This window comes from Oncorhynchus masou, chromosome 7, assembly GCF_036934945.1.
Source record: "Oncorhynchus masou masou isolate Uvic2021 chromosome 7, UVic_Omas_1.1, whole genome shotgun sequence".
NCBI lineage: Eukaryota > Metazoa > Chordata > Actinopteri > Salmoniformes > Salmonidae > Oncorhynchus > Oncorhynchus masou.
The window spans coordinates 9,547,532-9,568,826 of record NC_088218.1 but is presented as its reverse complement, the minus strand read 5'-3'; the positions used below and the strand labels follow the sequence as shown (position 1 = coordinate 9,568,826).

At 41.2% G+C, this 21,295-nt stretch overlaps 1 protein-coding gene across 1 annotated transcript; it reads left to right on the top strand.

Annotated features, from left to right (window-relative positions):
* The first annotated feature begins 2,160 nt into the window (after positions 1-2,160).
* On the top strand, positions 2,161-13,614 carry LOC135543200 (oocyte zinc finger protein XlCOF6.1-like). The gene is made up of 3 exons (XM_064970308.1): positions 2,161-2,449; positions 7,589-7,821; positions 8,409-13,614. Exons 1-3 carry the CDS (start codon positions 2,304-2,306, stop codon positions 9,326-9,328), a joined length of 1,299 nt encoding a protein of 432 aa, XP_064826380.1. The 5' UTR covers positions 2,161-2,303; the 3' UTR covers positions 9,329-13,614.
* Positions 13,615-21,295: the final 7,681 nt, after the last annotated feature.

Genomic DNA, 21,295 nt, shown 5'->3' with positions numbered 1-21,295 from the left:
AACAAGTGTCTGGAACTTCACATGTTAAGCAAGGACGAGGAAGTGATTCGCTGGTTGGGGTACGGTTCTCAAAAACATGTGAAATCACAAAAAGTGTTTGAACCCTTTTATAAAATTACATTTACATCAAAAATAGTGAAATAGGACACATCTCCTTTAATGGGAGGGAGACTGGGCATGGTTTTACTTGTCTCAGAGATTGTTTGAACTACTACATTCAAAATTTGATAGGAACAACTGTCTGCGACAAATTAGTATTGGTATTATATCTCTAAATCAAACAGGCAAGGTGTGACTGACTTGTTGTAAAACAGGAAACTTCTCCTTTAACGTATAACTACCCCTCCCGGTTTCGGGAGAATTGTCATCAACTGACACGAATTAGCATAACGCAACGGACAAAAAATATTACTAGAAAATATTCAGAAAATCACAAGTGAAATATAGTGAAACACATCGTAGCCTTTCGTTAAATCACCCTGTCATCTCAGATTTTGAAATCATGCTTTACAGCCAAAGCTAGACAAGCATTTGTGTAAGTTTATCGATAGCCTAGCATAGCATTATGTCCAGCTAGCAGCAGGCAACTTGGTCACGAAAATCAGAAAAGCAATCAAATTAAATCGTTTACCTTTGATGAACTTCGGATGTTTTCACTCACGAGACTCCCAGTTAGACAGCAAATGTTCATTTTGTCGCATAAAGATTATTTGTATAGCCGAAATACCTCATTTTGTTCTTCACATTTGGTTGAGAAATCCACTGGAAACTGCGGTCACGACAAAGCCGAAGAATATTTAAAAATTAGATCCAGAATATCGACAGAAACATGGCAAACGTTTTTTATAATCAATCCTCAAGGTGTTTTTCAAATATTTATTCGATAATATATCAACCGGGGCAGTTGGCTTCCCAGTCGGAGCGAGAGGCACAATGGCCGCCTTTGTCTATTACGCACAAATCACTCCGAGAGCCACCAGCTAGCTGACCGCTGACGCAATGTTGTCGTTCACGCTCATTTTTCAAAATAAAAGCCTGAAACTAAGTCTTGTAACACTAGACACATTATGGAAGCCATAGAAAATGGAATCTGGTTGATATCCCATTCACTGCTCAATTGGGACGCATAGGAACACAGAGGTTTCTAAATAAGAGTCCCTTCCTGATTGGATTTTTCTCAGGCTTTCGCCTGCAATATCAGTTCTGTTATACTCACAGACAATATTGTTATAGTTTTGGAAACTTTAGAGTGTTTTCTATCCTAAGCTGTCAATTATATGCATATTCTAGCATCTTGTCCTGAAAAAATAGCCTGTTTACTTTGGGAACGTTATTTTTTCAAAAATGAAAATAGTGCCCCCTAGTTGTTTGGGGTATCCGTACTTTACTATTGATATTTTCTGGCAACTTTTACTTCACTACATTCCTAAAGAATATATGTACTTTTTACTCCTATACATTTTCCCTGACACCCAAACGTACTGGTTACATTACAAATGGTCAGGCAGGACAGCAATGTGGCCCAATTAACACGTTGTCATTTCTACTGTTTCTGAACTGGCTGGCTCACTAAACACAAATACTACATTTGTAATTTATGCCTGAGTGTTGGAAGGTGCCCCTGAAAACCGTAAATAAAAATAAATTAAATAAAAATATCAACTGGAAAATCATGCCGTATGGTTTGCTTAATAAAGATGCGCTATGCAAACAAATCCTCAATTTACTGGTTGCAAAATGTTCCGTTTGTGGCAAAACAAGCAATCATTGTGTAGAGAATCATTGTACCATCTAAACCGCGGTGAAATATATTTTCCATAACCAACTGGGTTATCTGGAGTGATCAGCGAGGAGACTAAAGAAGTGAAGTAGACAAATTGCCAGTGAAGTTCTATGAAATGAGTCTGTGTAGTTACTAGGCTTGGGCGTAATTCCGTATAAACCAGAATACTTGGGAAAAAGCCATAGGATGGTTTTTCAATACCGTTTCAACTATTGTCTTTGAAGTAAAATATTTGTAGCTACTTTTTAAGTAAATTCCTGCAGTTAACTTGTGCAATACGTGAGGAGATAAAGAACAGCGTTCTTATTTGCCTCTGTCACATTATTATGTAGTTTACGGTAGTCCCCCAGTCACGTGGTGTTTGATGACAACGAGAAGAGACCTGAGTGTTCGCGCAAGATGGCGGTCAGTCAGCGGAATATACGTTGTTTTTTTTAACTGAAGGAATTATTGGATTTCCTCTCCCAAATCAGTCACAAAACAACATTGATTAAAACGTTGCTCGGAACTACACAATTTCATGTGTACAACATCTAAAGACCCGCATCACTATCCTGGGAGCTTTGCCGTTTCTAAAAGGACGTATTTCGTTTTTTTTGAAGCCTTAATTAGATTTTTCGCCCCCATACTGCTAAACAAGGATGAGGGCGCGATTTGCTGGTTGTGGTAAGCTTCTCAAAAATATGTGAAATCACAAAAATACTGTCTGGACCCTTCTATAAAAAATGTATTTACATAAAAATTAGTGATTTGGTGTAGAGGATATAGAGGGTGGTTGTAACACTTTTGCATTGTTTGTCAACGATTATTTTGAGCTAGTACATTCAAAATGTGAATAGGAACATCTGTCTGTTACAAATTAGTATTGGTTTTATCTCTCTAAATCAAACAGACAAGGAGTGACATGTTCCAAATTCCCCCACCTCCCGGGTCAGTTGTAACAGGCCTTGGGGTGAAATGTTCCAAATTCCCCACCCCCGGGTCAGTTGTAACAGGCCTTGGGGTGAAATGTTCCAAATTCCCCCACCTCCCGGGTCAGCTGTAACAATTCCCCCACCTCCCGGGTCAGTTGTAACAATTCCACTACCTCCCGGGTCAGTTGTAACAGGCCTTGGGGTGAAATGTTCCAAATTCCCCCACCTCCCGGGTCAGTTGTAACAGGCCTTGGGGCCTTGGGGTGAAATGTCAGTTGTAACAGGCCTTGGGGTGAAATGTTCCAAATTCCCCCACCTCCCGGGTCAGTTGTAACAGGCCTTGGGGTGAAATGTTCCAAATTCCCCCACCTCCCGGGTCAGCTGTAACAATTCACCCACCTCCCGGGTCAGTTGTAACAATTCCACTACCTCCCGGGTCAGTTGGTGAAATGTTCCAAATTCCCCCACCTCCCGGGGTGTGAAATGTTCCAAATTCCCCTACCTCTCGGGTCAGTTGTAACAATTCCCCTACCTCCCGGGTCAGTTGTAACAATTCCCCCACCTCCCGGGTCATCTGTAACAATTCCCCCACCTCTCCGGGTCAGTTGTAACAGGCATTGGAGTGACATCATGACATGCAACAAGATATTGAAAGCCTTTATTGGGAACATGAGAACAACATGTTTAACATTTTGTGTAGCAGAAATAATAGTCAAAATTCAAATCAGAATGTTTCTTATTTTGACACTATTAACTGGCCCTTCTCAACTAAACAACATCTGACAATTTAACTGAATGTGTGTGGTGTGAGTGAATTTGAGAGAGAGCAGGGGTGTGTGTGTGAGTGAATGTTGGACATGTTAACTCAGAGTCACAGTTTAGACAGTGGTATGGTAGTCCTGGGGTACAGGCTTGGTGGGCCCATCAGTTTAGACAGTGGTATGGTAGTCCCGGGGTACAGGCTTGGAGGGCCCATCAGTTTAGACAGTGGTATGGTAGTCCCGGGGTACAGGCTTGGTGGGCCCATCAGTTTAGACAGTGGTATGGTAGTCCAGTTTAGACAGTGGGTACAGGCTTGGTGGGCCCATCAGTTTAGACAGTGGTATGGTAGTCCCGGGGGGTGGAGGGCCCACAGGACTTACAGGGAGGGCCCATCAGTTTAGACAGTGGTATGGTAGTCCCGGGGTACAGGCTTGGTGGGCCCATCAGTTTAGACAGTGGTATGGTAGTCAGTTTAGACAGTGGTATGGTAGGGGTACAGGCTTGGTGGGCCCATCAGTTTAGACAGTGGTATGGTAGTCCCGGGGTACAGGCTTGGTGGGCCCATCAGTTTAGACAGTGGTATGGTAGTCCCGGGGTACAGGCTTGGTGGGCCCATCAGTTTAGACAGTGGTATGGTAGTCCCGGGGTACAGGCTTGGTGGGCCCATCATTTGTATTCCCAGCACTGCACCCAGACCTCATTAGGCTTGTTATAACTAACCCTGATGCTTGCAGCCATTAGTTAGCTTCAACTTTAGCTACATGTTTAAACTTTAGCATTGCTAACTTGCATCAAATCTATATTTATTTATTTTAACTAGGCAAGTCCGTTAAGAACAAATTCTTATTTTCAATGACTGCATAGGAAGAGTGGGTTAACTGCATTTTTCAGGGGCAGAATGAGATTTTTACCTTGTCAGCTCGGGGATTAGATCTTGCAACCTTTTGGTTACTAGTCCAATGCTCTAACCACTAGGCTACTTGCCGCCCCATATCTACACAAACTGGTTATGAACCTGAAATAAGTTTAGTGAATCTAACTACAAAGCAGGTGATGCCGTCACAAAAACACATTTGGCCCCAAATATGTCTTTCTTACTTCAAACTCAGATTTTGTTTTTCAATAAGGGTCTTGCTTCTTCACATGAGGGTTGAGGACCAAACTGAGCATGTGCACAGTGAGTCACATGATTTTAGCTTGTTCCTGCTTGACGATATTAAGTGTCACAGTTATCCTGTGTTACAACCATCCCGGTCTCCCCTAAAATAGGAAACTTCTCCTTTTAACCAAACTCAGCAAAAAAAAGAAAGTCCGCTCACTGTCAACTGCGTTTATTTTCAGCAAACTTAACGTGTAAATAATTGTATGAACATAAGATTCAACAGCTGAGACAAGTTCCACAGACGTGACGAACAGAAATGTAATAATGTGTCCCTGAACAAAGGGGGGTCAAAATCAAAAGTAACAGTCAGTCTCTGGTGTGGCCACCAGCTGCATTAAGTACTGCAGTGCATATCCTCCTCATGGACTGCACCAGATTTGCTAGTTCTTGCTGTGAGATGTTACCCTACTCTTCCGCCAAGGCACCTGCAAGTTCCCAGACATTTCTGGGGGGAATGGCCCTAGCCTTCACCCTCTGATGAGGGAGGAGGATGTCTTCCCTGTAACACACAGCTTTGAGATTGCCTGCAATGACAACTGAGCTCAGTCCGATGATGCTGTGACACACCGCCCCAGACCATGATGGACCCACCACCTCAAAATCGATCCCACTCCAGAGTACAGGCCTTGGTGTAACACTCATTCCTTCGACGATAAACGCGAATCCGACCATCACCCCTGGTGAGACAAAACCGCGACTCGTCAATGAAGAGCACTTTTTGCCGGTCCTGTCTGGTCCAGCGACAGTGGATTTGTGCCCATTGGCGATGTTGTTGACGGTGATGTCTGCCTTACAACAGGCCTACAAGCCCTCAGTCCAGCCTCTCTCAGCCTGTTGTGGACAGTCTGAGCACTGATGGAAGGATTGTGCTTTCCTGGTGTAACTCGGCAGTTGTTGGTGCCATCCTCTACCTGTCCCGCAGGTGTGATGTTGGGATGTACCGATCCTGTGCAGGTGTTGTTACACGTGGTCTGCCACTGCAAGGACGATCAACAGTCGGTCCTGTCTCCCTGTAGCGCCGTCTTAGGCATCTCACAGTACGGACATTGCAATTTATTGCCCTGGCCACATCTGCAGTCCTCATGCCTCGTTGCAGCATGCCTATGGCACGTTCACACAGATGAGCAGGAATCCTGGGCATCTTTCTTTTGGTGTTTTTCAGTCAGTAGAAAGGCTTCTTTAGTGTCCTAAGTTTTCATAACTGTGACCTTAATTGCCTACCGTCTGTAAGCTGTTAGTGTCTTAATGACTGTTCCACAGGTGCATGTTCATTAATTGTTTATTGTCGAAGCATGGGAAACAGTGTTTAAACCCTTTACAATGAAGATGTGTGAAGTTATTTGGATTTTTACAAATTATCTTTGAAAGACATTCCTTTTTTTGTTGCTGAGTTTAGTTTACTATTTTATTATTATTTTTATTATTATATTTATTATTATATTTCCTGGCAACTTTTACTCCTCTACATTCCTAAAGAACATATGTACTTTTTACTCCCATACATTTCCACTGACTCCCAAAAGTTCTTGTTACATTTTGAATGCTCAGGCAGGAGAGCAATATGGTCCAATTCACGTGTTGTCATCCCTGCTGCCTCTGATCTGTCAGACTCACTAAACACAAATATTGCGTTTGTAAATGATGCCTGAGTGTTGGAGTGTGCCCCTGGCCGTCCATAAATACATCAAAACAGTCTGGTTTGCTTAAAGATGCATTATGCAGAAATCCCTATTTCAGTTCTTGGTTGCATGAATTTGAATAATACGGATAATTTCAGTTTGTGACAAAAGTCATTGGAGAATCATTGTACCATCTAAACCGCTGTGAGAACGTTTCCATAACCACAAATATTGTACAGTGCATTCAGAAAGTGTTCCGACCCCTTTACTTTTTCCACATTTTATTACGTTTCAGCCTTATTCTAAAATGGATTAAATTGTTTTTTTCCCCTCATCAATCGACACACAATACCCCATAATGACAAAGTAAAAACTGAAATACCACATTTACATCAGTATTCCGACCCTTTACTCAGTACTTTGTTGAAGCACCTTTGGCAGCGATTACAGCCTTGATTCTTCTTGGGTATGACGCTACAAGCTTGGCACACCTGTATTTGGGGAGTTTCTCCCATCGCCACAGAGGAACTCTGGAGCTCTGTCAGATTGAATACTTATGTAAAATGTTAGTTTGTTTTTAATACATTTGCAAAAATGTCTAAACCTGTTTTCGCTTTTTAATATTGGGTATTGTGTGTAGATTGATGAGGGAAACATTTTTATGTCATCCATTTTAGAATTTGGCTGTAATGTAACAATGTGGAAAAAGTCAAGGGGTCTGAATACTTTCCGAATGCGCTGTAGTTATCCTCTATTCAGGTGTACAAAAGTAAAAGACAACAACTAAACTTAGGAAGGGGAAGCATAGAAATATAACACACAGAATATATCTACCGCTTCTTAGACTTGCTTTCAATGAGACTGACAGATCGATAACTCACATTTCTATGTGCATTTGGTCGGGTTGCCTAAAAAGTTACATATTGTAGCTTTAATAAAAGGAATTTGATGTACTTTTACTCAAGTATAACAATTTAGTACTTCTTTCCACCACTAACCATTGGTTGTCAGTGAAATAATAGTGACGACAAGGTTATTCAGGAAAATAGTACATAGTGCTGCCTAAAACCGACTGCAACCTTGTACTAAAGGGTTTAGTGAGTAATTTATATCAATTTAGGAAATCTACTATTGGTTAAGTGCACTTACGTTGTGTAATTTAAAGTATGTGAGTCTAATGTGAATTCATGTTTTGTTTTCAATGTTTAGCTACCTGATCTGTTGAAATGCGTTAATTGAACAAGAAAAATGTAATATATATTTAGAGAATAAAGAAAGCGCCAGAACTGTCAAGGAAATAACTTTTTTGTCTGCTTCTCTTTATTACTACTGGCTGACTCCAATCAAGTCTGAGGCCGGTAACATCAACAGTGAGGACAAACCCAGCCTGCCTCTCTCCTTCCACACTGAGTCCAAACCTACAGTCACTGGGTCCTGATTGTGACAGTGGAGTCCAGTTTGCACTGCAGGATCCAGAGATGGCATTAGTGAAGCTGGAAGACTGCAGTCAAACACTGGAGCTGAATGTCAACATTAAAGATGAAGAAGAGGAGGAGAAGATTGGGACATCTGTTAATCATGGTAAGAGCAGGTTCTATCTATCTTCATAAATTAGACCTCCATGAGTTATGATAGGTTGAAGTCTAACTCTGACATCACACATCCCTGAGAAACTCCAGACTGCACAACAAAGCTTGTTGTTCGTTCCAACTTCTCCACTGTGTATGAAAAGTTACTGTAGAACTGTTTCATGATGAACTGTTTAAATAAGAAAGTAATGTTATTATTTCATGCCACTGAGTCTTGTATGGTTTGATACCAGTATTGTCAGCATTTAGAAAAAAAATGCAATTCCAGTTAATGAACACTAAAATGACAGTTATAGTCAATCCTTTGAAAAGAGAAACATTTCGAATTGGAATTTGGTTTCCTTTCTGAATTAACTCGAATAGAAATGGAATTGACCCCAACCCTGGTGGTTGCTAACTTGTGATAGTGAGTGGAGGATGATATGGCTCCTAATTTTCACTCCTTTTGCCCCTTTTTGCCTTCAACTCTTATCCACTTTTAGAATGTGTTATATTTCCTTTTGTATTGAACAGCCTACTGACATGAAGTCATATGTACATCTCTTCAACTGACTGGTTCTTCTGATGTTATTCACACAGGAGACCATGTTGAGACATTCTCTACATCCAGAGAGCAACAGCAGGAAGATCACAGAGCTAACAGGTCTCACCACTGCCCACATTGTGAGGAGATTTTCCCAATTCTATCAAAGCTAGAAATGCACCTAAAAATACACACAGTAGAGAGTCTGTATTCCTGTTCCGACTGTGGAAAAAGCTTCAAAACATCAAGGTCTCTGACAGTTCATCAGAGAACACACACAGGAAAGACGCCTTACTCTTGCTCGGAATGTGGAAAAAGTTTCTCTCAACAGAGCAATTTAAAAACACACCAACGTATACATAAAGGAGAGAAGCCTTACTCCTGCTCTGACTGTGGGGTCAGTTTCTCCGGATTGGATACCTTAAAAACACACAAACGTACACATACAGGAGAGAAGCCATATTCCTGCTCTGACTGTGGGAAGACATTTTCTCAACTGGTCCATTTAAATGCACACCGGCGTATACATACAGGAGAGAAGCCTTACTTCTGCTCTGACTGTGGAAAGAGTTTCTCTCAACAGAGCAGTTTAAAATCACACCAGCGTACACATACAGGAGAGAAGCCGTACTCCTGCTCTGACTGTGGGAAGTGCTTCACAACATCATCTGCAATAAACGTTCATCAGAGAACACACACAGGAGAGAAGCCTTACTCCTGCTCTGACTGTGGAAGGAGTTTTTCCCGGTTGAATACCTTAAACTGTCACCAGCTAATACATACAGGACAGAAGCCTTACTTCTGCTCTGACTGTGGGAAGAATTTCTCTCTACAGAGCAGCTTAAAATCACACCAACCTATACATACAGGAGAGAAGCCTTACTCCTGCTCTGACTGTGGAAAGTGTTTCTCTCGACAGGGCAGCTTAAAATCACACCAACGGATACACACAATAGAGAAGCCTTTTTCAGAATAAAAACGTACATTTTGGGTGGATTGACAATGGACCCCTGCTTAAAGTATCCTCCTTTTTAAACAAAGTCTTACAGAGTTGGCTACAATGTCATCCTCCAGACAAGGCAGATCTAATATTACAGCAAATAATATGGCTCGGCTCCAATGTACTGAGAGATAAAACAAAAAAACTTTTATTGGAAAAAAAATGTGTATAATATCTATGAAGGTCATACATTTTCAACATTTTCAGACAAGATAGAAAGGCCAAAGAGGGCGGTGTTGCAATCAACTGCAGAGTTCTGTCCTACTATCCAGGTCTATACCCAAACGATTTGAACTTCTACTTTTAAAAATCCAGCTCTCTAAAAACAAGTCTCTCACCGTTGCTGCCTGCTACAGACTTAAAAATCATACATTGTGATTTTCTGGATTTTTGTTTTAGATTCCGTCTCTCACAGTTGAAGTGTACCTATGATAAAAATTACAGACCTCTGCATGCTTTGTAAGTAGGAAACACTGTCGATTTTGCAGGTTATTAAATACTTGTTCTCCCCACTGTATATCTCTCTGGTTACCCACAAAACCAATTCTTTCTTTGGCCGCCTCCTTACAGTTCTCTGCTGCCAATGACTGGAACAAACTACAAAAATCTCAAACTGGAAACACTTATCCCCCTCACTAGCTTTAAGCACCAACTGTCAGAGCAGCTCACAGATTACTGCACCTGTACATAGCCCATGTATAATTTAGCCCAAACTACCTCTTTCCCTACTGTATTTATTTATTTTGCTCCTTTGCACCCCATTATTTCTCTCTACTTTGCACATTCTTCCACTGCAAATCAACCATTCAAGTGTTTTACTTGCTATATTGTATTTACTTCGACACCATGGCCTTTATTGCCTTTACCTCCCTTATCTCACCTCATTTGCTCACATCGCATTTGGAATTGTTTCTACTGTATTATTGACTGTATGTTTGTTTTACTCCATGTGTAACTCTGTATTGCTGTTTGTGTCGAACTGCTTTGCTTTATCTTGGCCAGGTCGCAGTTGTAAATGAGAACTTGTTCTCAACTTGCCTACCTGGTTAAATAAAGGTGAAATAAAATAACAAAGGACATTGTAAACAAGAAAGGTCACATGATGTCACACAACTAACAGTGTATGGAGGTGTGTACTCAATACAAGATTATAACCAACTCACCGTGGCTCTGCCACAAAATTGGAAGAGGCAATTAAGAAATTAAACACTGTCTAGTTTTCTCCCATTAAAAATCAGAAATGGCTTGAAATTATTAGTATAAATTGAAAAATGTATCAGTTTCACTTAGTCAAAAGGTAATTTGGTAATTTGGGAACAGGTTTTTGATGTCCCAATACCTTGGCATCAGTCTCATTCACTTCGGTATAAGCTATTATACAAAATACTTGTTACAGAAAGACTGGTCAATATATGGGGCATAGAACAGTCAGCACAGTGCAGACTCTGCCAGGGTAGGGGTGGTAGGGTAGTACACTCCAACCAGGGGAGGGGTGGTAGGGTAGTACACTCCAATCAAGGTAGGGGGAAATAGAATAGAGAAAATAAATGAGAAATTATGGAAACAATTACATGTATAGATTGTAGGTTCTATCTGCAATATTAAAGCTAATGTACCAGCTCAGGTTAAAAAAGTCACTCCATCACTTAATTCTCATCAGTGTGCACCATGTGGTGCGTTGGGCTGACCGCACCACCCTATGGAGAGCCCTGCGGTTGCGGATGGTGCAGTTGCTGTACCAGGCGGTGATGCACCCCGACAGGATGCTCTCAATGGTGCATCTGTAGAAGTTTGGGAGGGTCTTAGGGGCCAAGACAAATTTCTTCAGCCTCCTGTTGCTCCTTCTTCACCACATCTGTGTGAAAGGACCATTTCAGGTTGTCAGTGATGTGCACGCTGAGTAACTTGAAGCTTTTGACCCTCTCCGCTGTGGCCTGTGGATGGGGGTGTGCTCCCTCTGCTATCTCCAAAGTCCAGATCTTTTTGTTTTTCTTATTGAGAAAGAGGCTATTTTCCTTGCAAACACTCCGCCAGGGCCCTCACCTCTTCCCTGTAGGCCTTCTTGTCTTTGTTGGTAAACTGATCCACATGGCTCTGTGGGAGCAGTATGCAGATTGTAGTGCGTCTAGGTTGTCGGGTAAGGTGGAGGTGAATATGATCTTTAACTAGCCTCTCAAATCACTTCATGATAACAGAAGTTAGACCTTAGCTTTCTTGGGTACAGGAAGAATGGTGGACATCTTCAAGCAAGTGGGTACAACAGACCTGGGATGTGGAGAGCTTGATTACGTCCATAAACACTCCAGCCAGCATGCTCTGAGGATGCAGCTAGGGATGCCTTCTGGACCGGCAGGCTTACAAGGGCCATGGAGGATGAGAGCTCACAGTCCTATGCACCTATGCAACCTCTTGCTAGCTTCTTAGCATATCAAATGACTAGCTAAACATTAAGATTTCGGGTGTGTGTTCCTAAATTCAATCCGGAGTGCCAGAGTGCGCTTGGGCGTTCGTAAATTCAGAGCATTGTCAGTTCGTATCGCACTCGGAGCGTTCAGAGCCACACTGGATGCTGTGGCTGAGGAGTAGAGTAGATCCGAGCGTTCAACGGCAGTCAAGCGCCCAAGCTAACTGGCTAACGTTAGCTAGCTACTTCCAGACACAAATGAGAGAACACCTCATTGACCATTTTACTTGCCATAGCAGAACTGGTTAGACTGTTTTCATGTAAATCCAGAGCGTTGGTGACTACTGACAATTTATTAGACTTTCTTTCGCCAACGTTTACTGACACCAGCTATATTCAACGGGTGTTGAGCGTTCGTAAATTCATCAGTCATTCTGCGCAAGAGTGTTCTGAAATCGGAGTAGATAGCCAGAATTAACTATGTCAATTGAAACGCACAACGACTACAGTATAGAATAATGTGAATAATCAAGTCAATAAATGTTGGTTAGTTAGATACCAGATAGTTAATATACTGCCTGGCAAGTTCCATGTAACGTTATGAGTATCCAACTAGCGTTAGCTAACATACCAGTACACCTTGCTGTAATGCGATGCAGTTCCTAAGGATAGCGTAGCTAACATACCAGTACATACTGCTGTAATGCTATGCAGTTCCTAAGGATAGCGTAGCTAACAAATTGTCAGCCAACATAACGTGTAACGTAACTTATTTGAAAAGTCATTACTTAATTACATTGCTCAACATTTTCTTAACATTTGTCATAATTAGTTAAATTAATTCATTTGTATTCTCTCTCATTGGACTTCGGCTGCATATTTTCCCACATTTTCTTGAAATCTGAACACGTTGTGAAGCCATGCCCCTTTTTTTTGAAGAATTGCATTATGGGCCCTAAAAGTACAGAAATAGTGTCCTCTGTGTGTATACTTCGTATTTTGGCGAATTGCATGCTAACCATATCCATACTATGACCAATAAGCATACTATATACTCTATTCACGTCACAAATAGTACAGTCAGTGCGGTTAGTATGAGTATTCAAACACAGGCCTGTTGTTTTTAAAATGAGAAGCCTCACAGAGGGTATTCAACACTACAGGAAAAGTCGAGGTCATCTCAATATGTTTACAGTAGAATCTAACAAAGCACACCAAAACTAAAGGAGCACACTAATCAGTAAAGTAAAGAGGCTAACATTCTATAACTCTTCCTTTCCACTGGACAGTTCTCTCACAGTGAGAAACAATAAGATTACAATAGTGTTCTACGCTTTCTTAATTCAACGTTACCATTTCCTTTATGAGATGAAAATTAAGTGATGGAGTGACTTTAATCATAGCTGGTCTGAGAGAACTGATGTGGCTTTTCTCCTTAATGTATACGTTGATGTGTTTTTAAGTTGCTCTGGTGAGAAAAACTCTTTCCACAGCCAGAGCAGGAATAAGGCTTCTCTCCTGTATGTATGCGTTCATGTGTTTTTAAGGTATCCAATCGGGAGAAACACTCTCCACAGTCAGAGCAGTCGTAAGGCTTCTCTCAAATCCAATCAAATTGATTTATATAGCCCTTCTTACCTCAGCTGATATCTCAAAGTGCTGTACAGAAACCCAGCCTAAAACCCCAAACAGCAAGCAATGCAGGTGTAGAAGCACCTCTCCTGTATGTATTCGTTGGTGTAGTTTTAAGCTGCTCTTTTGCGAGAAACTCTCCCCACAGTCAGAGTAGTAGTAAGGCTTCTCTCCTGTATGCATACGTTCATGAGATTTTAAGGTATCCAATCCGGGAGAAACTCTTCCCACAGTCAGAGCAGGAGTAAGGATTCTCTCCTGTGTGTGTTCTCTGATGAACTGTCAGAGATTGTGATGTTGTGAAGTTCTTCCCACAGTCAGTACAATAATACGGATTCTCTCCTGTGTGTATTTTTAGGTATATTTTGAGCTTTGATAGAATTTGTCAAATCTCCTCACAATGTGGGCAGTGGTGAGACCTCTTGGCTCTGTGATCTTCCTGCTGTTGCTCTCTGGATATAGAGAATGTCTCAACACAGTGTCCTGTGTGAACAACATCAGAAGAACCAGTCAGTTGGTGAGATATACATGACTTCATATCAGTAGGCTGTACCAAACAAAATGGGAATAAAACTATTCTAAAAGTGGGTAAGAGTCAAAAGCTCCTGGGCCAAAAGGAGTGAAAATTATGAGCCATATCATCCTCCACCACCATCACAAGGGTTAGTAACTACACAGACTCATTTCATATCATCCTCCACTCACCATCACAAGGGTTAGTAACTACACAGACTCATTTCATATCATCCTCCACTCACTATCACAAGGGTTAGTAACTACACAGACTAATTTCATATCATCCTCCACCACCATCACAAGGGTTAGTCACTACACAGACTCATTTCATAGAACTTTAAAACATTGGCAGTTTGTCTATTTCACTTCTTTAGTCTCCTCTCTGATCACTCCAGACAGCCCAGTTAATAAAACAAATGCTGGCAATACTGGTGTCAAACCATGCAAGTCTCAGTAGCATGAAATAACATCTACCTTCTCATTGAAACAGTTAATCATGAAACAGGTCTACTGCAACTTTTCATGCACAGTGGGAAGTTCGAACGAACAACACACACTTAGTCATGGTAAGAGCAGGTTCTAACTAACAGTTGTCCCAATCTCCTCCTCCTCTTCTTCATCTTTAATGTTGACATTCAGCTCCATTGTTTGACTGCAGTCTTCCAGCTTCACTGATGTCATCGCTGGATCCTGCAGTGCAAACTGGGCTCCACTGTCACAATCAGAACCCAGTGACTGTAGATTTGGAAGGAGAGAGGCAGGCTGGGTTTGTCCTCACTGTTGATGTTACCGGCCTCAGACTTAATTCTAGTCGTCCTGTAGTAATAAATAGAAGCGGACAAGGAGTTATTGTCTTGACAGTTCTGTAACTTTCTTTGAGTCTAACAATATATTCTATTTTTTATTGTACAATTATCTAATTTCAACAGATCAGGCAGCTAAACATTGAAGGTAAAATATTAATTCAATCACAGACACATGCACACTTTAAATTACACAATGTAAGTGCACTTACATTCATATAAATTAATAAAGGACTCAAAAACCATTTAGTACAAGGTTGCAGTATGTTTTAGGCAGCACTGTGTACTATTTTCCTGAATAACCTTGTCTTCACTGTATTATTTAGCGATTAACCAACATTTCCAATTTTTGGGGGTTATTACAACAACTAATTGACTGACGTCGTTTCAATTGTTTGAATTCGATTTAGTTCCGTTTTTTTCTCCCTCTGAGCCCAACGGCCATTTCTCTAAAGATAAATCAAATCTTTAACGAGTGAAATCAAGTCAGGAACAACAATATGTGGTACGTGTGATCTCTAGATGGATACTTTTACGTCTGCTACGTTACGTTAGAGGACTTTAAGGAATAAAAATAAATGATCAAGTAATCAAATAGGAACTAAGTATTGTGGTAGATATTTTAAATACTATAAAATGAGAGAAACTTATCACACAAGTCAGAGTTATACTTAAACTAAATCTTTATTAATTTATTAATAATCAAACACAAATGGACAGAGTGAGTTCTCACTGAGTGGAGTGAGCCTCTGGGTTATCTACTATCTCAGGATAGGTGCAACCTCCGAGATGACATACAATGGTTCCAGACACTAACCCCACACATCCTGTGCCAGACCTTAGGTCCCAAATACAAGGAACTTGTTTTGTTCAGTACTAAGAACTTAAAAGGACACTTGTTGTTACTTAGTTTCCACCTTGCTAGGAGGGTGTGACTGACGCACAGACACTTGTTGTTACTTAGTTTCCACCTTGCTAGGAGGGTGTGACTGACGCACAGACACTTGTTGTTACTTAGTTTCCACCTTGCTAGGAGGGTGTGACTGACGCACAGACACTTGTTGTTACTTAGTTTCCACCTTGCTAGGAGGGTGTGACTGACGCACAGACACTTGTTGTTACTTAGTTTCCACCTTGCTAGGAGGGTGTGACTGACGCACAGACACTTGTTGTTACTTAGTTTCCACCTTGCTAGGAGGGTGTGACTGACGCACAGACATTGTGGAGACAAGTGATTGGTTCCCATCACTCATCCCTTCACATGGCTTGCAATAGGTAAAGACATTCCACATTCACATGTAGAAATAATGTTTCCTTCTGACCTCATTTTCCCTGTTCTCTTTCTGATATTCTGCATAGCAACAGGGACATGTGATAGACAAGCCTGACCTCAGGATATTCTGCATAGCAACAGGGACATGTGATAGACAAGCCTGACCTCAGGTGACTGGGGCCCATATGAGGGAGGAAGTGCAGTTGCCAACACCAGACTCCCAAAAGAGACATTCTAATAACAAGAGTTAACAGTTTAAGCATATTCTGCAGATAAGTCATCTTTATTTATCTATGTTACTTCGCCAATTCTGATTTCACCACAGTATACTGAACAAAAATATAAATGCAATATGCAACAATTTTACTGAGTTACAGTTCGTAATAAGGAAATAAATTCATTAGGGCCAAATCAAATGAATGTCACATGACTCGGCAGGGGTGCAGACATGGGTGGACCTGGGAGGGAACAACCACTGAGGAGCCAGGCCCAGCAAAACCAGAATGAGTTGTTCCCACAAAAAGGACTTTAGTACAGACAGAAGTACTCCTCACTTTCATCAGCTGTCCGGGTGGATGGTCTCAGACGATCCCGTAGGTGAAGAAGCCGGATGTGGAGGCCCTGTATTGGGGTGGTTGTAAGGCCAGTTGAACACACTGCCAAATTCGGCTGCTTATGGTAGAGAAATTAACCCTAAATTCTCTAGCAACAGCTCTGGTGGACATTCCTGCAGTCAGCATGTCAATTGTGCGCACGCTCAAAATTTTAGACATCTGTAGCATCGGGTTGTGTGACAAAACGTCACATTTTAGAGCGGCCTTTTGTTGTCCCCAGCACAAAGTACACCTGGTTAATGATCATGCTGTTTAATCAGCTTCTTGATATGCCACACCTGTCAGAGAAATGGATTATCTTGGCAAAGGAGAAATGCTCACGAACAGGGCTGTAAGCACATTTTTTTGTTCAACATTTGAGAGAAATAAACTTTTTGTGCATATGGAACATTTCTGGGATCTTTTATTTCAGTTCATGAAACCAACACTTTATATTTATTTTACCTTTATTTAACTAGGCAAGTAAGTTATAATTAAGAACAAATTCTTATTTTCAATGACTGCCTCGGAACAGTGGGTTAACTGCCTGTTCAGGGGCATAATGACAGATTTTTTTGACCTTGTCAGCTCGGGAATTCGATCTGGCAACATTTCGGTTACTAGTCCAACGCTCTAACCACTAGGCTACCTTTCACCCCCATATGTTGCGTTTAGATTTTTATTCAGTTTAATATACACAACTGTCTACTTTATTATTTCATAGTCATTTACTACTTTTCTATTGATGTCTACCGAATGTGGACCTGACCGAGATAATGGAATATTTTCAATGTTTTGACAATTGAATGTTCACTATTTTGGCCTTTGGAATTTCCATTAAAAAGCTCTACAATTATTGTTGTCAGTCATTATTTATTTCATTTAATGTTTCATTTTTATATTTTTTTAAACCAAACCGACCTTCGAGGTAGGCAACACTGAACCATGCGTGAAAGCTCAAGCTGTTCAGGACAACTTTATGATCACGCTCTCCGTAGACTTTAAATAGTAAGACCTTAAGGTAACAGGTTAACATTCACGAAGCCACTGGGCCAGATGGATTACTATGACCGTACTCAGAACATGTGATGACCAGCTGGTGTGACAGGCTATAGGAAATATTCATACCCTGTTATACATTAAAAAGTATTAGTAAGTTCATAGTATGTGAGGATCTTAAAACAACTAAGATAATGCATTCAGTATTAGTTGATAGAGATTGAAAACATTCATATAATTGGGTTAAAGTTCAAATCCGTCAAGCGAATAAAGGGTATGAATTGTGAGAGTAATGTGTAAACGTTATATTGTTTACTTTATTTTGTGGTGCCTAAAAGTGTTAATCTGTGATCTACGAAATGCTCTTAATCTATGAGCCGGAGATCGATTGCTCTGGTCTCCACCCATATTCCTGGGGAAATCGCGGTCTTTTCTAATTGCACTAAAAGTTGAATTGAGAAAACAACACCTTATCACACGTGATTATTTCTCCCCTGTTTTCAGGTACTTTATTGATGATAAAAAAATAGTAATTTAAACGTTATAACTCGCTAACATGTCAAGAGTGTTGAAGGTGTGTCTTAGTAACATCTTGAGGAAGTTAGAGTTAAGTTTGCAGAGAGTAATATTAGCCCTGCTCGGTTGTAGCGAAGAATAGCATCGTACTGAGAGCAGCTGCCATTTTATGTCGATTGTGAATGAACATGTGCGTTGTTAACATGTGGTTTTTCTGTTGTTTTGTAATGTGTTACTTTTGTAAAGATTGAACTAAAAGTTGAATTGAGAAAACAACACCGTATCACTCTCGTGATTATTTCTCCCGTTTTCAGGGGCGTGACACTGGCAAGTGTCTTCAGTGACATTTACAACCTCTTCCTGACCCAGTCTGTGTACTTACATGTTTCAAGCAAACCACCATAGTCCCTGTGCCCATGAACACCAACGTAACCTGTCTAAATGACTATCGCCCCGTAGCACTCACATCTGTAGCCACTCACATCTGTAGTCACTGCCTGGTATGGCCACTGCTCTGCATGGCGCTACAGAGGGTAGTGCGTAGGGCCCAGTACATCACTGGTGCCGAAGTCCCTGCCATCCAGGAACTTGACACCAGGCGGTTTCAGAGGAATGCACAAAACAAGAGTCAAACAAGGGCCTTCTGAGTGGCGCAGAGGTCTACAGCACTGTAGTGTTGCAGCGTCACTACAGCCTGGGGTTCGATCGAGCTGTGACAGGGAGTCCCGTAGTGCGGCGCATAATTGGCCCAGCGTTGTCCGGGTTACGGGAGGGTTTGGCCGGGTGGGCTTTACTTGCCTCATCAAGCTCTAGCGACGAGTGGCAGGCCGGGCGCCTGCAGGCTGACTTCGGTCGTCAGTTGAACTGTGTTTCTCAGGCACATTGGTGCAGCCGGCTTCCGGGTTAAGTGAGAGGATGTTAAGAAGCGTGGCTTGGCGGATCATGTTTTGGAGGACACATGACTCGACCTTTTCCTCTCCAGAGCCCGCTGGGGAGACAAGATCGCAATCACGAAATTGGGGAGAAAAGTGGGGGGTAACAATTAGCCCTCCACCCCCAAAAAAAGTCAAATACTCCAGCCAACCAAGTCATAGACTGCTCTCTGCTACCGCAAGGCAAGCGGTTCCGGAGCACTAAGTCCGGGACCAAGAGGCTCCTGAAAAGCTTCTACCCACAAGCCATAGGACAGCTTTAGAGTTCATCAAATGGCTAACCAGACTATTTACATTGATCCCCTTTATTAGTTATGTCTCAATTACAATGAATTATTTTGCACACACAAACTACACTGACACTCCACACATGCAAACACATATTGACTCCACACATGAACACACAGCTGCTACTCGGATTACTATATATCCTGATTGCCTTGTCACTTTTACTCCTACCGACATGTACATACTGTATTGACTCGGTACTGGTACTCCTTGTACATAGACTCGTTGTTTTTATTGTGCAACTTGTACTTTATTTAGAAAATATTTGCCTTAAATTGTATTACTATGCATTGTTGGGAATGGGCTCATAAGTAAGTATTTCACTGTAAAGTAAACGAGGAAAACATTTCAGTTGAAGCCGTTCAGTTGTTGATAAGCATTACATCCAGCTTCAAAACAGAAAAGCAACCGTGAAATTGTCTCTGATGCAACCGCAATGCCTGCACTGAAGTCCGTTGACTCAGAGTTGACGTCGCCATTTTACAAGCTGTCACGAGAATTTTCAATTCCAATGAAAATAACTGACAATCAATAACTCTGACCAATCCCCGAGATCTGTAAGACCTTGGGTTTAATAATAATTAGTCAAAGACTCAGTTTATGCAAAAAGATAGTACAGTTTATTCAGAGAACGTTCTAAAGTCCATTATACAAAGACATCCATTTTATCGCACATACTTCCACACAAACAGTAGGTATCCTACGCACATACTTCCACACAAACAGTAGGTGAGTTTTATCCTTCTCCGTAGTTCTCACCACTGTGTATCACTACCCAGCCGACAGTTCCATTCCCCCGAGATTAGGGAAACCTTGAGAAGTACTCCCTATGCCATCATAAATTCCTCAGGGGCCTAGCCAGGTCGGTCCAAACACAGTTTTAATTGTTCTTCGGTATTTTCCTGGGCACACACACAAGTTCAAATCTGAAAACTATGCCTTGCTCAGACAGTCTGTCTTTTTCCACTATACAGATACATTGTTTAACACAATTCCGACTAAAACTACACACATCATCAGATTATAATTTTATGATTCTAATCAATTTCATACAGTTATAAGGTTTCAGAGTGGAATTATTTTATCATTATCTTTCAACATATACATTATTCTATCACAAGCTAATACCATTTTTTTTAAACACGTAAAACGAACTCAGAAGTGTGAATGGAATCTTTATGAAATCTTGATGAAATAATGTAGATTAATTCACTCAAACTCAGTCGTCTCTAACTATGTGATTTATCACGCCCTATGCTCGGTTTGACACAAAAATAACATCTTTACCAAAGTGATAATACCTTGATGGATTTTCAACCTTGCATGTTATTTTGATATTAGTCAATTGAAACGTGCTATTACATACCTGTAGTAATACATTTGAAACGGACACGAAACCTTTCGTTTTCACAGCACAGATCTTGTGCTTAGTGGTGGGGAGTCAATTCCCATTTCTGGGTAAGATTCTGTATTTTTGCATCGGAGGAAACTATTTTCCGTAGTCTATTACTTCGAGGACAAAAACTGTTGCATCTTTCACAGCAAATGAAGAGCGAGCTCGCGAGGGAGAGAGATATATGGGAGGGGCACAGGCAGACAGTCAGAACCATGCATCGGGCTTCTGTCATAAGAGTCAATAAAACGGGGGCAATTTGGAAAAACACATCTTGTGTGAATCCTCCTCTGGAATAACACACATGCTTGGTTAATAATTACAAAAAGAACGTCTCTAGTAATGCCTGAAAGTCTCTAGAAACGCCTGCCTGAATAGGGCTATAACATGGCAAAGAACATGTTTATCATCCCATGGGATCTGTCAAAGCCACACACAGCAGAAATATCACTGAAATATTCTAGTTCCTACACAACCTTCTATATTCAAAGTTTTTATGGGTAACATATGTTGACAATCCTAAGAGTGGACTGTTTCAGCATGATATAGATGCAGTTTAATGGGGTTGGAGTGCTGGGGAGACTTTTGGCGGGA

What these genes read in the sequence shown, in the direction of transcription:
- LOC135543200 (XM_064970308.1), top strand. Translation starts at nt 2,304, where the DNA reads ATGTGTACAACATCTAAAGACCCGCATCACTATCCTGGGAGCTTTGCC. An exon ending in GGCGCGATTTGCTGGTTGTG is followed by an intron (nt 2,450 to 7,588) that starts GTAAGCTTCTCA and finishes ACTCCAATCAAG; the next exon opens with TCTGAGGCCGGTAACATCAA. An exon ending in TGGGACATCTGTTAATCATG is followed by an intron (nt 7,822 to 8,408) that starts GTAAGAGCAGGT and finishes TTATTCACACAG; the next exon opens with GAGACCATGTTGAGACATTC.